Raw genomic sequence first — 13,195 nt, 5'->3', positions numbered from 1 at the left:
TATTTTGGCAAATCTGCAAGTTAAAAGTACATAATGCTTGTTGCACACCAGTGATGTAATGACGGGCATTCTTTAAATGTGAAATGAATGGTTTTCTGATGTTCCTTTGAGGTCACTGAACTTTGCTTTTGCAACCAGACTGACATGAAATGATACTGATCTGAACTGACATGTTACCAGCAGTACAACCTCTTGGTTGCCTAATGCATTTCACTTTAAAAACACCGATTTTATTTTTAATCATAAGAACAACCTCACTTAAAGGTCTAGTCAATCCCCTTAGGTGGTTTGATCTGCCCCAAGACATCACTTTAATGTGTAGAAGAGATCTCATCCTCTTACTAGATACAGGTGGCCTGACGCAAGCACGCCTCTCGGTCAATGGGAATCAGGCTCCGTGACGCAGTATTTCCTGTGGACCAATAGGAACGCGTACGGATTAGCTCATGTTGATAAAACCCCCAGGCTACCTCTGCAAGAGCACTGAGTTTGACAAGAGTATAATAACCGTTGAACTTCACTCAAGTCTTTTCCGTTACACCTTAAACAGTGTTTAAAAAACAAAACAGAGTAGCATTAAAACAGACTTTGAGGAACCCAAGCTTTCACTTTCAGGTAATCATGGAGCGCCCCAAACAGAAACAAATTAATCAAAGTGAAAATGAAACGGATGCCGCGATCAATGGACACTTTGACAGCCGGGTGAAGATGCCCGGATGGAGCGCCGGTGGAGCCGCCGGGGACCCGAGCACCGTGCCGTCCCCCAGCGTGATGGAGAGCTGGCGGGAAGAGCGCACTCGCAGTCTGGAAGACAACGAAATGAGCCTGCCGAGCATCGCCGCGGCTTACACCACCATCCTCAGGGGTCTCGGCGAAGACCCGCAGCGACAGGGGCTGCTCAAAACTCCGTGGAGAGCCGCCACAGCCATGCAGTTCTTCACCAAGGGCTATCAGGAAAAAATCATTGGTAAGTTGCGAAAATGACTGACAGTTGAAAAACAATGTTTGTTTTCTCTTTATGTGTGTAGCCTTCACTTTTTGTGGTTTACATTTGTTTTCAAGCACAATTCCGTTTTTTGCCCTCAAGTTGAAATATTCTGAAGTGTCAGGGGTTTTTATTTTACTCTCGAAGAGAAATAAACATGATAAAACTTATAAGTATAGATATAACATATAAGTTAACATTCTGTTTTACATTAGGCTACTTTTTTTATTACACTAACGTTCACAGATGCGTTCTTGGATTCAAACCAACTAGACAGAGCGCGCGACAATCGGGACAACAGGGGTTTAAAAGTTGTTTCTTCAAATGTTTACAAGTAGCCAAGTTCATTTAGTCAGATTTGTTTTAATTTATCAGTTGATTTAGTTTAAGAAAATGGTCTGAACTGACTCAATGTGGATCTGGTCATGATTAACATCACACTGGAGGTTAAGAATGTTAGTGGATAACTTAAATATAATTTGAAGATTTTCAGTCAAAATTTAATTTAAAATTGGGTCTGTTACTCATTTAAAACGATCATATGACATAATGCACAAGTCATATGGACCACTTTTATGGTGAGTTTGAGTACTTTTTGAGACATACTCATTTAATGGAAAACATCAGCCAGTACAAAATCATGTCATGTATTTTCACAATGACATATGTATTTTCAACACAATTTCATGGCAGTTTTTATCATCTTTTGCAATTGGTGGCTATGTACAAACTCCTTTCGTACATTTCACTGACGGTTAGGTTTCTGGTGGACCTTCATGCTTATGTTTTTACAAATTCATACGAAATCAACCTCCTAAAATAGTTTTTTTAATGAGTTGCTTTGACCTAATTATGATGCAGAGAGTTTTATAGCCCACTGACCATTCATCTTTTACAGACTCAAGCAGTGTCAAGCATTTCTGGTTAAAAGTATTTCCTCAAATACTTCCATGTGCCATCAGTATGAATAACTGGCTCAACAGGTAACAGTAACAGCTAAAAGCAAAGGTTTATTTTGCGTAATTATTGGTCACTCTCAGGCTGTTGTCTAAGTGGTTGAGCCAGGGTGCTGCCCACCGCCACAACACCAATAACATCCCCACATAGAAAACAGCACATCTGGACCTGGTTTGTGTAGCATTTTTAGGGCCCATGCATATGGAATATATTAATGTTGCTTTTTCACCCCCAAAAAACTCCTCGTTAAAGCAGACTGCCCTCAATGACCTCAAAACACTTAGATATGCATTGCTTGAACATGGTACACAGTTCAAAGATGGTAGAACATGCAATGTCACGGTGAATTGTGCATTTGATAAGAAATTTCTAGAGGATTGGCTAAAGTTTGCACCACCCCATACAGCTTCTTGAATTGTTCTGGAGTATTTTTTGTATTTTTGTTTATCTCCAACAGAAAGTCATTTGCAGTTTTGGGACAGCTTTGAGGCAGAAAACTAGCGAGCTCAGCGGGTTTGTGTGAGGTTGTGTTGCATTTTCATGTTTTTATGGGTGGTGGTGGCGGGTGACTCATGAGTTAATGATCTGAGAAAAGGAAACTGTTGGTGCTTGAATGTTTTTAAGGAAAATTAGGGATGCGCTATATTTCGGCCACCATATCGGTATCAGCAAATATATATATATGTTAATTTTTAATGTTATCTTTATAATGTTATCATTATAATTTTTCTGCTTGGGACATGGTTTTTAATGGTGAGACTTTTGTTTTTGTAATCAGGCTTTTAAAAATGATATAAAAAATATTGATTTAGATTTATCTGCCAATATATCGGTTATCGGCTTTCAAATATAAAGAATTAGTTATCGGGCAAAATTTTATAACGGTACATCCATAAAAAAAAAATTTCAATCATTTCGACCAACCAGAGATTGTAGACTAATAGATTCAAAATGTTTAATGGAAGCAGTAAAATACAAATAAATCTAGTGTAAAATAACTTTTTACATTAAATTAACACAAGGAAAAAATAATTTATATAATAATATAATAATTTATACACAAATATATATAAATATAAAAAACAAACAGCAATGTTTACATATTTTTACTTAAACATTTTAATAAGATGTAATAATGATTTTTATAATAATAATAAATAATAATAAACTATCTATAAACATTTTTATGATGAAAATGAATAGTTGAATCCGTTTTGAATACCATTTTGCTTCTTAAATTTATATCAGATGGCAATAAAATAAGCTGGAACTAACCATTATTTTTCCTATTTATTAGTCTATCGATTATTTTTCCTGATTAATCGAATAATTTAACGATTACAAGATTGTAGGCTACATTTGAGCCTACTATGAACATCAATAAACATTTTGATGATGGAAATTAATAGTTGTATCTGTTTTGAGCACCATTTTGCAACTTACATATGAGATGCCAATAAAATAGGGGTGGACCTAAAAGATAATTTTTTCGATTAATCGCGTCTCGCCCCCACGGCAGCTCGTATAAAACTGAATACGCCGCATTAAGCACAAAATATAGGACTGACAACCATATTCTAGTGTTGTGTAAAACTAGTCCAAATACTTACGCTGCCGTCTCATCGTTTTGAGGTAGAAGAGCCCTGGGGTGTTTTCTTTTCAGATGCTCTTACATAGAAGTTGTGCGTCTGTGGTTGGCCATTTCAATTTAACAGAGCGTGCAGAGCACCATTTTATTCGATCGCTGTTAAAAAAAGTTCCACACTTCAGATCTGGCTCGATATTTTTATAATAACGGCTGATTTTCAGAATGCCCGGGAGCCGCCATCATTGGGGCCGCCATCGTGAAGAATCGACGCATTCCACTCAAATTGACAAATTTAGTTAATCAAAGTAATCGGTTACGTTGACACGTCATTCCAGCCCTACAATAAAACATATCTGTCGTAATGCTACTCATGAGTCACAGACAAAAGGAAGGAAAGATAGTGAAATGAAGGAATTATTATGCATTATGTCATTGTTTCCTTACAGTTTATGGTTTTGTCATGGTCTCATGTCCCATAAAACCATTAAAGGTCATAGAGACGAGTGATATTGCTCCATTTACAGCGGTTATGCATATCAGTACGGTTTCTTTCCTGCATTACCCATCATTATGCTGCGTTGTCCCCTGCCCCCACTGGCTGGACGGATGCCTGTCTCTTATTTAAGAGATGGAGATCAAGCCAAGCCCACAACAGCAGTAACATTACCCATAACCAGAGCTCTGCTTGTTGACATCTTCACAACTTCACTGGGTTTCTATGGTTACTTATTGTATTTCAAGTGTATGTTTGCTTATTGTGTAAGCCAGTTTGTGTTTAATTGAGTGTGTGTGACGGCGGCAGCGAGGCTGAAAGATGACTTCGAGGAGATGCTGATTTGATTTCCTGTTCTTTTTTTCGGTGCCACCACCGTCATACGTGAGAGCTTTTCGTGTGTTGCGCCTGTGCATTTGAAAGCGGCTGTTTGTTTAGGATGAGCCTGATGACAGTTTCTTCTCATAACAGCTGCTGCCCTCAGGTTAAATTCAACAGAGATGCTCAGATCAGTACGTTTACACAAGCGTATATGCTCGGTTTCTGTAAAGCTGGCTGTTAATGGTGGCCAGGATCAGTTTAAATATTAACAAAAGTTCTGGGAAACATGAAACAACATGGAAATAACTTGTTCAACCCCTTTTATGATGCATACTATCAGTTTGTCAGTGGTGGTTTGCATAACTATTATTATTATTGCTCATTTTGGGAAATCTGTGAAATAATTCCCAGGAGCTAAAATTTAAAGTAACTTAGTCACATCTCGTGATCAGAATATCACATTGCTTTCTGCCTTTTTCAATCATATAGTGACTGCACAAAAAGGGGAACAAAATATATGTGTCACATCTCAAAAAAACCCCGAAGCTTCGCCATCAGTTTGCCATGTTTCCACGGAAACCTTCCCCGAGATAGACAGCCAGGAAATTAAAAAGCCCCACAAGAAAGGACAGTGCATTCTCAATAGATAAAATGGGATATGTTTGAACAATGATTGAAGCTAAGAGATATGACACAGGGCCGCAACAGGAAGAGCGCACGGGGTGAAATATAATGATTTCATGATGTCATATCACGCACCTCATCTTGATTTGCTGTTGTACTTTCTTGTAGATGTCCTGAATGACGCAATCTTTGATGAAGACCACGACGAGATGGTGATCGTGAAGGATATCGACATGTTTTCCATGTGTGAACACCATTTAGTTCCCATTTTTGGCCGGGTAAGACTAATAATTTCCCTTTTACCTTCATTAGCATATGTCACCCTTGCAGGGCAGTTTTTATGACCATATTTGTGAGACACATTTTTTTTGCATTAAATATGTAGTTTTAAAAATGTATTTGTCACACCTCTATCCTATAAGGCTTTTAGGATAGGTTATTTTATGATCAACTTATTAAAGGGTTAGTTCAGTTATTTTAAAGTAAAATGTTTAATTTTTAAAATGTAATATATTGTGAAAAAATAATTTCCATTTTATTTATTTATTATTATTACTTTGTTTGCTTTTGTTATTTATTTTCAATTATTTATTCAATATCCAGGTCCTATTCCACCCCATAATCAAAAGAATAAAATATAGAAATGATAGAATTATATAAGTTATTATTAAGAAATTATATTTTGGCAAATAAATTAAGCCTATATATTTGGAACTATAGATTTTTTGCATTATGACATTTTTTTCATAAAGCTTATTGTAAGTAAAAAAAATAGCACTCATTACTGTAATGTGAAATCAATACGAATATATTATTAAAATTGTTAAGTATATTGTGATACACTGTTATTAAACTATGCATTGCAATGAATTTGGTTATACTTAATTATCATGACAGGAAATGCATTAAAAATGGCTTTATTTTTTTATGCAAATTTTTTGTGTGTGTGATTGTGGGGTGAATTATGACCTGGACTTTTTTTGAGAGAGTGATTCACCCACTTGAAGGCAGAAACAGTTTTTTGTCTTTTTGATGCACCTGAAAAAACCTTGATGAGTAATCTGCCAATAACCAAGTTAATTAGCAATAATTAAATCTGGAAGCAGGTAAAGAGAACAAGCTGAAATATCAGATCTGAGTTCCACTGAAAAACAATGGCCACTTTTTATCCTCCAGGTTTGACATTTAGTTCCACCCTCCAGCTCACAGCACCGCAGGTGTCTGCCATTTAAGACAAAAGAGACGCCGTCGATCCTGTCACGCCACAAATGGCTACTGATGATAGACTGAGCCATTGATCAAGCGCACTGAACGCTTTTTTTTCCCACCACTTGCAATTTTGTTTGTCAGATGCTGTTGTAGGGCCGTGGTTTCCGCTGCATCCCCCGCTGATAGCTCCCTATTCCTTCTCATCTATTTACCTCGCCTCTCTCTCCGCATCTGCAACAAGATAATGACTCACCAATTTCGTTCAAAGAGGCGTGCGCACGTTCTCTTTCATTTTTGGCCCTCTTGCTTGCGCTTCAGCGTCCTCCATCTCCATGATTGTCCTCACAACACTCTTAATGTCCATCACGAACACCGAGCCGATCAAGTGCGCTCTCTTGCACTCGAAACATATCTACCGTACAGCCGCCACGTCTTACCTGTTGGTCTAAAGTGGATTTGGCCACAAAAAGCGCGATGTGCTCATTTCCCAGGTGCTCTGTGGTTGTTGGTAAAGTTCGATTGATGCATTTTAGAGGATGTCGAGAGGAGTTTGCCGGCCCTGAGCGAAGGCCAAGAGGTTTCAGTGACGCGCAGGATTATCACATCAGAAGAGAAAAAAAGAGAAAATTCTTGCATGTCTGTTGATGCTGCCCTTTCTCTGGGCCGTTTCATCAAATTGTTGGTGACATTTGAGTTCGATACGGCAGAGAGGAGGTTAGGTGGGAGGTGGTGGGGGGGGGGGGGGGTTTGCACATGCACAGATACGGCTCTCTCCAGCCACTGTTTTACTGTCTGTAGGTTTTACTTATCGTTTGATTCTGTGACTTGTAGTTTGCTAGTGCCAATATACTGTTTTGCAACAGGTAATCATGTGAAAAAAAATGTTCTGGAAGAATTGTGTATATAACTCCCATATTTTGCAGTTATATCTTTCTGTTATCAGTTAACGTGTTGTGTTTTTCACAGGTGCATATTGGTTACCTCCCAAACAAGAGGGTTCTTGGTCTGAGTAAATTAGCACGGTAGGTCAAATACTCCCAGTGGCTGGTTGCATAAACTGCTTAGACTAGTCTTAAATTAGCCATAAGATTTTTTTTTTCAAAGACTGGTCAGTTACTTGAAAAGGTAGATTGGTCTAATTTGAATCCGAAAACTAAGACTGATTAGCCCAAACTATTTGCTAGTTGGTCAGACTAGTTCTTGAGACTGAGTTAGCGGGTCTGTTTATGCAACTGGCCCCAGGTTTCTCACACAAAATGAATGTAAAACCTGTTTTAGAGTCGCCATGAAATCCAAATTGACAATTCTTGTTTTTTTATGGAACGTTGCAGTGTTTATTACAAATGTTTTATCTGTGTATATTAGTATTTTTATAAATTCAAGTGCCCTTATAATCTTCAATCAAAATAACTTCCTCTCGACATCTGTTCACTGGCATGAAGGCGGGACAACCTGTCACTCACATGACATCACAGCAATAGCAAATCACAACCATCCAATTAATTCCCAGTGAACAAAATCAAGGCACGCCCTACATTTTTTCTTATTCGAGAAACAGTTTACATAACTTCTGTTTCATGTCTACTTTAATGATTTTTTAAAATGTTTTGCTCGTTTACATCTTCAATTTTATGTTTTCTCAAACAGTGGACTTAAAAAGTCTTAAGACTCTTGGACTCTTAAGCCTCTTCCATCTTCCACCAGTCATTGCATTAGATAACAAAATACAGTCCTAGCAGACTAACCACAAGTGTAGGTTATTACATTAACTCGGGATATGTTCTACTAATGTTTGACAACCAGAAAGTATTATAAATAATAAATCATTTTTGCCCTTATTTTTTTGAACAATAAAGTTTTGTTCAAAAACTAACATTTGTATGTTGGGTCAGGAAGATTTTTTAAAAGAAATGATTATTTTTTATTTAAATATAAAAAAAATTTCACCTTGGTGAGCGTAAGAGACTTTTTAAATTTAAAAAATATATATATATCTTACTGACCCCTAACTTTTGAACAGTAGTATGTATATACAATATATATACTGTTTCCACAGGTTTACAAACGCAATTAAACTCTTTTAATCTTACATAGTTTACCCTCTCAAAATGGGAATAGTCTATTATTTCATTCCTCATGGATCTTGATTGACGTAAATCAGAGTGAAATTAACTGGACCTTGTGGCAAAAATGCCTTCAAAATGAACAAAAATGCCCCAGATTGAATTGATTGGAATGAATGATTCAGTGACTCATTAAGACTCATTTGCCGCCACCTACTGGCGGGTTTCTGCTGCACTCCTCTCTGGAGGTAGGCATAAGTGTAGGAGGCTCGTTCATTGCCTGCAAAAATAGCTCAGTAACCTATTCTCAGGGATTGATTGTTATACTTCGTGGCATTGACAAGTTTAATTACATCTTTATATACTATTGCTATATACTTTTCTCCCAATCCCACCTCCCCCCTTTCAGCACCCCCAAGCCAAACCATCTCCCCACATCACATATATGTATTTGTGTGTGTATATATATTTATTTGAAACTTGCTATCCTTCTTTAAAATATATTTTACGTTTAGTTATATTATGAAGTGACATTTACACATAATGTATGGCTTAAAGGGATAGTTCACCCAAAAATGAAAATTCTGTCAGTAATTACTCATCCTCATGTTGTTACAACCCCGTAAGACCTTCGTTCATCTTCGGAACACAAATTAAGATATTTTTGATGAAATCTGAGATCTGGATCACTCCTCCATAGGCTTCTTCAGGGATTAAAACTTGCCAGCCCCGAAAAGTTATTAAAGACATCGTTAAAATAGTCCAAGTGACTACAGTGGCTCAATCTTAAGTTTATCAAGCGACGAGAGCTATTACACTAAGTGAACTGACTGGAGGCCCACAGAGATGAAATGAATAGTTGAAATAAAGTCTCTTTTTTTTTTTTTGCACACAAAAAATATTCTCGTCGCTTGATAAACTTAAGATTGAGCCACTGTAGTCACTTGGACTATTTTAACGATGTCTTTAATAACCTTTCGGGGCTGGCAAGTTTCAATCCCTGAAGAAGCCTATGGACTATGGAGGAGTGATCCAGCTCTCAGATTTCATCAAAAATATCATAATTCGTGTTCCGAAGATGAACAGTAATTAGCAAGTAAGTAGCAAGGGTAATATTACTGACAGAATTTAAATTTTTGGATGAACTATCCCTTTAAGTGTTCAAATTATTTTGGGCCCATTGTAGGTGAATTTATGTTTTTCTGGTGCAGTATTGAATCTTAATGGATCCCTTCAGGAGTATGCAAATTTATCCGGGCACAATGCAGTTTTTTTTCAGTGAAATCAGCAGCATCCGCTCGAGTGAAAGAGATTAATGGCTCTTTTCGCCTCAGGAATGTTCTTCTGTGAAATCAAGATGCACGTGTGTGTGTGTGTGTGTGTGCGCACGTGTGTGTGTGTGTGTGTGTGTGTGTGCGCACGTGTGTGTGTGTGTGTGTGTGTGTGTGTGTGTGTGTGTGTGTGTGTGTGTGTTTAAAGCAGTGAGAGTGTAAGTGTCTGTAAGAGGATTAGACACAATGTGTGAGTGACAAAGAGAAGCTTGATCCAATTTGACCCCAATACCTGTGGCTTATCCATCTCACGATGTACCAATCGTAATACTACACTCCACTAATGAAGACATGACAACAGCAATCATATAACTCTTACCAGCTCCACACACACACACTTTATCACACATGCACACACACAATTGCATTTCTGATTTATAAAAGTGGTTATTGTTTCATTTTTATGGCTGTGGCTTGTAGACTTTTACATTTGCCTTGTAGTTTAATGGATTACTGCTGGTCAAACATGAAACAGAGATTTTGATATCAAGTTATATTTGATATTATGTGCCAGCTGGAATTTTTTTTTTATTGTGTTTGTTCTACTTATTAGTATCAAATAGTTATATTTAAATATATTAAAAAATTGGATGTGTTTGGTGTTGCTGGTTTTTTAATAGTTTTTGAAAGAAGTATCTTATGCTCACCAAAGCTGCATTTTTTTTAAAAACAACAACAAAAGAAAACAGTGAAATATTTACAATATTATTTAACAATTATTTTTCTATTATTATTTTAATTTTATTCTATTATTTCAATTATTTTCTATTTTAAAATGTAATCAGCATCATTACTCGAGTCTACAGTGTCACATGATCCTTGAGATATTATTCTAATATCCTGATTGGCTGCTTTAGAAACATGTATTATTATTATCAATGTTGAAAACAGTTGTGCTGCTTATTTTTGTGGAAAATGTAATTTTCAAATATTCAATATTTCATATTACAATTATGAACATTTATATTAATACAAATATGTTTTAATTAAGAACTTCAATTAACTTACTTAAGTGTCTAAATTCAGTGTTCATCGTTAGTTTACATTGTGTTTGAATAAAAACATACACTTTTTTTTCTAAAAAGTACACCTATCCCAGGTTGGTGAACAAAGTACACAACTTCCTTACTTGAGTGAAAGTACAGATACTATTGGTCGAATATTACTCCGTTACTAGGAAATGTTGTAAAGACCGATTTTTACTTAAGTAAAAGTACAGAAGTACTTGTTTTCAAAAGTACTTAAGTATCAAAAGTAAAAAGTAAATGTCAATGGATTGGTTTATTATTGTTGTATGCAATACTCCGAGAACCTTACGCATCTGAATCTATGCCTGCCTACCTTCCCTCATATCAATATCAAATTTATTTCTAGAACACAGTTCCAGTAGTGGGATTGAATGTGAGATTGAATAAGTGCACTCAATAACGTCCACCACAATGGACACCCAAATGGCTGTTCCCTCAAATAGTGCCCTGTTTAAAGTTTTTTGAAAATGAAAATCAGTTTGATGTCAAAAACCAACATCAGATTGACATTAATCTCCAACGTTGGACAGACGTTGTATTGTAGTACCAAGATCAGTCGGCTTCTGACGTCAACCCGACTTTAATTTCCGCCCAAAATGCAACCCCTGCAACCAAAATCATCCCCTGACTGACGTTAATACTTTCTACTCAAGGACCTTGACAGAATTTTTGTGGAGTAAAAAGTAGGATATTTGTCTATCAAATGTACTGAAGTTTCCAAAAAAAATAATACAAGTACAGATACTCAAAAAGATACAGTACTCAAGTAAATGTACTTTGTTACTGTCCAGCTTTTATAACATTACCATAACAACTGAAATCTCTGAGCAATAAAGTTCATGTAATCAAACCACTATTACATTCAATGGAGGTATATTGTGTTTTAATTACTAACTATGTTTATGCTTTTTGTTTTTCACCAGGATTGTTGAGATATACAGCAGGAGATTGCAAGGTAATACTCCCCCCCCCCCCCCCCCCCAAACAAACAATTCTAGCATGGAATATTATTAATACATCTTCGAAATCCTTGTTTGTTTCACTAATAGCTGTAAAACTTCACATTGACATATTCTCAATAGTTCTGATCTGTCGGCTTCTCTTATTTCAGTTCAAGAGCGTCTAACTAAACAGATTGCGGTCGCCATCACTGAAGCTTTACAGCCTGCTGGTGTCGGAGTGGTTGTTGAAGCCACGTATGTGGAAATTCAACTTTATTTTACACTGCTATGTCCGACTAGAACTCAAGATTAATTTTCTCTTCTTTCTGTTCTCCAGTCACATGTGCATGGTTATGCGAGGCGTCCAGAAGATGAACAGCAAGACTGTGACCAGCACCATGCTGGGCGTTTTCCGCGAGGACCCCAAGACACGGGACGAGTTCCTGACCCTGATCCGGAGCTGATCTCTCCACTGCCAAAACTCTCAGACCAGCCCTCTTCTCAAACGCCTCCTCTCTGGTCCTGCCTCCGGACGAGGACCTGCTTCTGTTCACCCGCCTCGGTATCACCATCTCTTCTCTATCGCCTCTGTGTGTGTGTGTGTGTTTCATTGATTAAGGTTTTGTGCAGGTTTAGTCAGTCGAGCTGCGTGAGCCTCTGTTGACTGTGGCTGTTGCTGTTACATGGAAGCATTGTGTTTTGAAGGACGTTATAGATTAGCACAATTTAACCTCTCTAAACTAACAAGCACCGAACCCCCCAAAATTTGTTTACATCTCTTTCCGGTTGGGTCACTTTTGCGCTCTATTAAACGCAATTGAGTTGCCAGACATACACAACAAAGCAGTTTTATTTTCACACTTTTGAACAGAGACGTACGTGTCATTCTGAATACTCAATTTTACTGATATAAAAAGTACTGTTGAGGTACCGTGGGACAGGAATGTTAATGAAAATCACCATGGTACTAAATTATTATCAAAATTCATATTCTTCGATATTTTCTAGGTACTTGATTACACAAGGTAAAGATTATTATGGTATTATAATGGTACATGTCTCAAAAAACAGTATTACAATAGCACCACTTTTTTTAAATGAATAATCCCTGACTGGTTTTATTGTTGTTTTACTATGTGCTGAAAGTGTATTATGTCTACGCTGTCTTATAATGTAATATTTAATATAATGTGTCCTGTTCATCATCAGTCAATATTTGTGCCCAAACCCCAAGAAAACAAATCTTCTGTTCTTAAAGGGATAGTTGGCCCAAAAATAAAACTTCTATCCTCTTTTACTCAACCTCATTTTGTCTTAAAGCCTGAGATTTGAAATAATGGTTCAAAAATAGTACTAAACACATTTTTTTTTTAAATGAACCGTTTTTTAGACAAAATCTAAAAGAAATCTAAAAAAAATACATAAGTTTGTATACGTTGAGCATCCTATTTGATATTAATAGGGTTCATATACAATAGTATGATGTAGTAAGAATATGAAACTCAGACTCAAAGAGGAAAAAAACCCTACATTTTAGTCAAAAATGAGCAAAAGTTTGCAATTTGGTGCAGTTTCAGATTTTTATATGGCCAAAAATACGATAAAATTCTGAAAGGTTGTAATGTAAATCAGTGAGATCTTTATAACAGTATACC

At 36.7% G+C, this 13,195-nt stretch overlaps 1 protein-coding gene across 1 annotated transcript; it reads left to right on the top strand.

The window, feature by feature from the left end:
• The first annotated feature begins 485 nt into the window (after positions 1 to 485).
• Positions 486 to 12,908, top strand: gch1 (GTP cyclohydrolase 1). The gene is made up of 6 exons (XM_077239112.1): positions 486 to 967; positions 5,137 to 5,246; positions 7,144 to 7,199; positions 11,523 to 11,554; positions 11,711 to 11,795; positions 11,878 to 12,908. Exons 1-6 carry the CDS (start codon positions 622 to 624, stop codon positions 12,002 to 12,004), a joined length of 756 nt encoding a protein of 251 aa, XP_077095227.1. The 5' UTR covers positions 486 to 621; the 3' UTR covers positions 12,005 to 12,908.
• The last annotated feature ends 287 nt before the right edge of the window (positions 12,909 to 13,195 follow it).

This window comes from Siphateles boraxobius, unplaced genomic scaffold (genome assembly GCF_051911475.1).
Source record: "Siphateles boraxobius isolate OS27281-9 unplaced genomic scaffold, OSU_SipBor_1 22, whole genome shotgun sequence".
NCBI classification, from domain to species: domain Eukaryota; kingdom Metazoa; phylum Chordata; class Actinopteri; order Cypriniformes; family Leuciscidae; genus Siphateles; species Siphateles boraxobius.
This window is presented reverse-complemented; position numbering and strand designations above follow the sequence as displayed.

Excerpts from the sequence above, each read along its gene's own strand:
- gch1 (XM_077239112.1), top strand. The coding sequence starts at position 622 with ATGGAGCGCCCCAAACAGAAACAAATTAATCAAAGTGAAAATGAAACG. Across the intron at positions 11,555-11,710 it reads ATACAGCAGGAGATTGCAAG|TTCAAGAGCGTCTAACTAAA; the intron begins GTAATACTCCCC and ends CTCTTATTTCAG. Across the intron at positions 11,796-11,877 it reads GGAGTGGTTGTTGAAGCCAC|TCACATGTGCATGGTTATGC; the intron begins GTATGTGGAAAT and ends TCTGTTCTCCAG.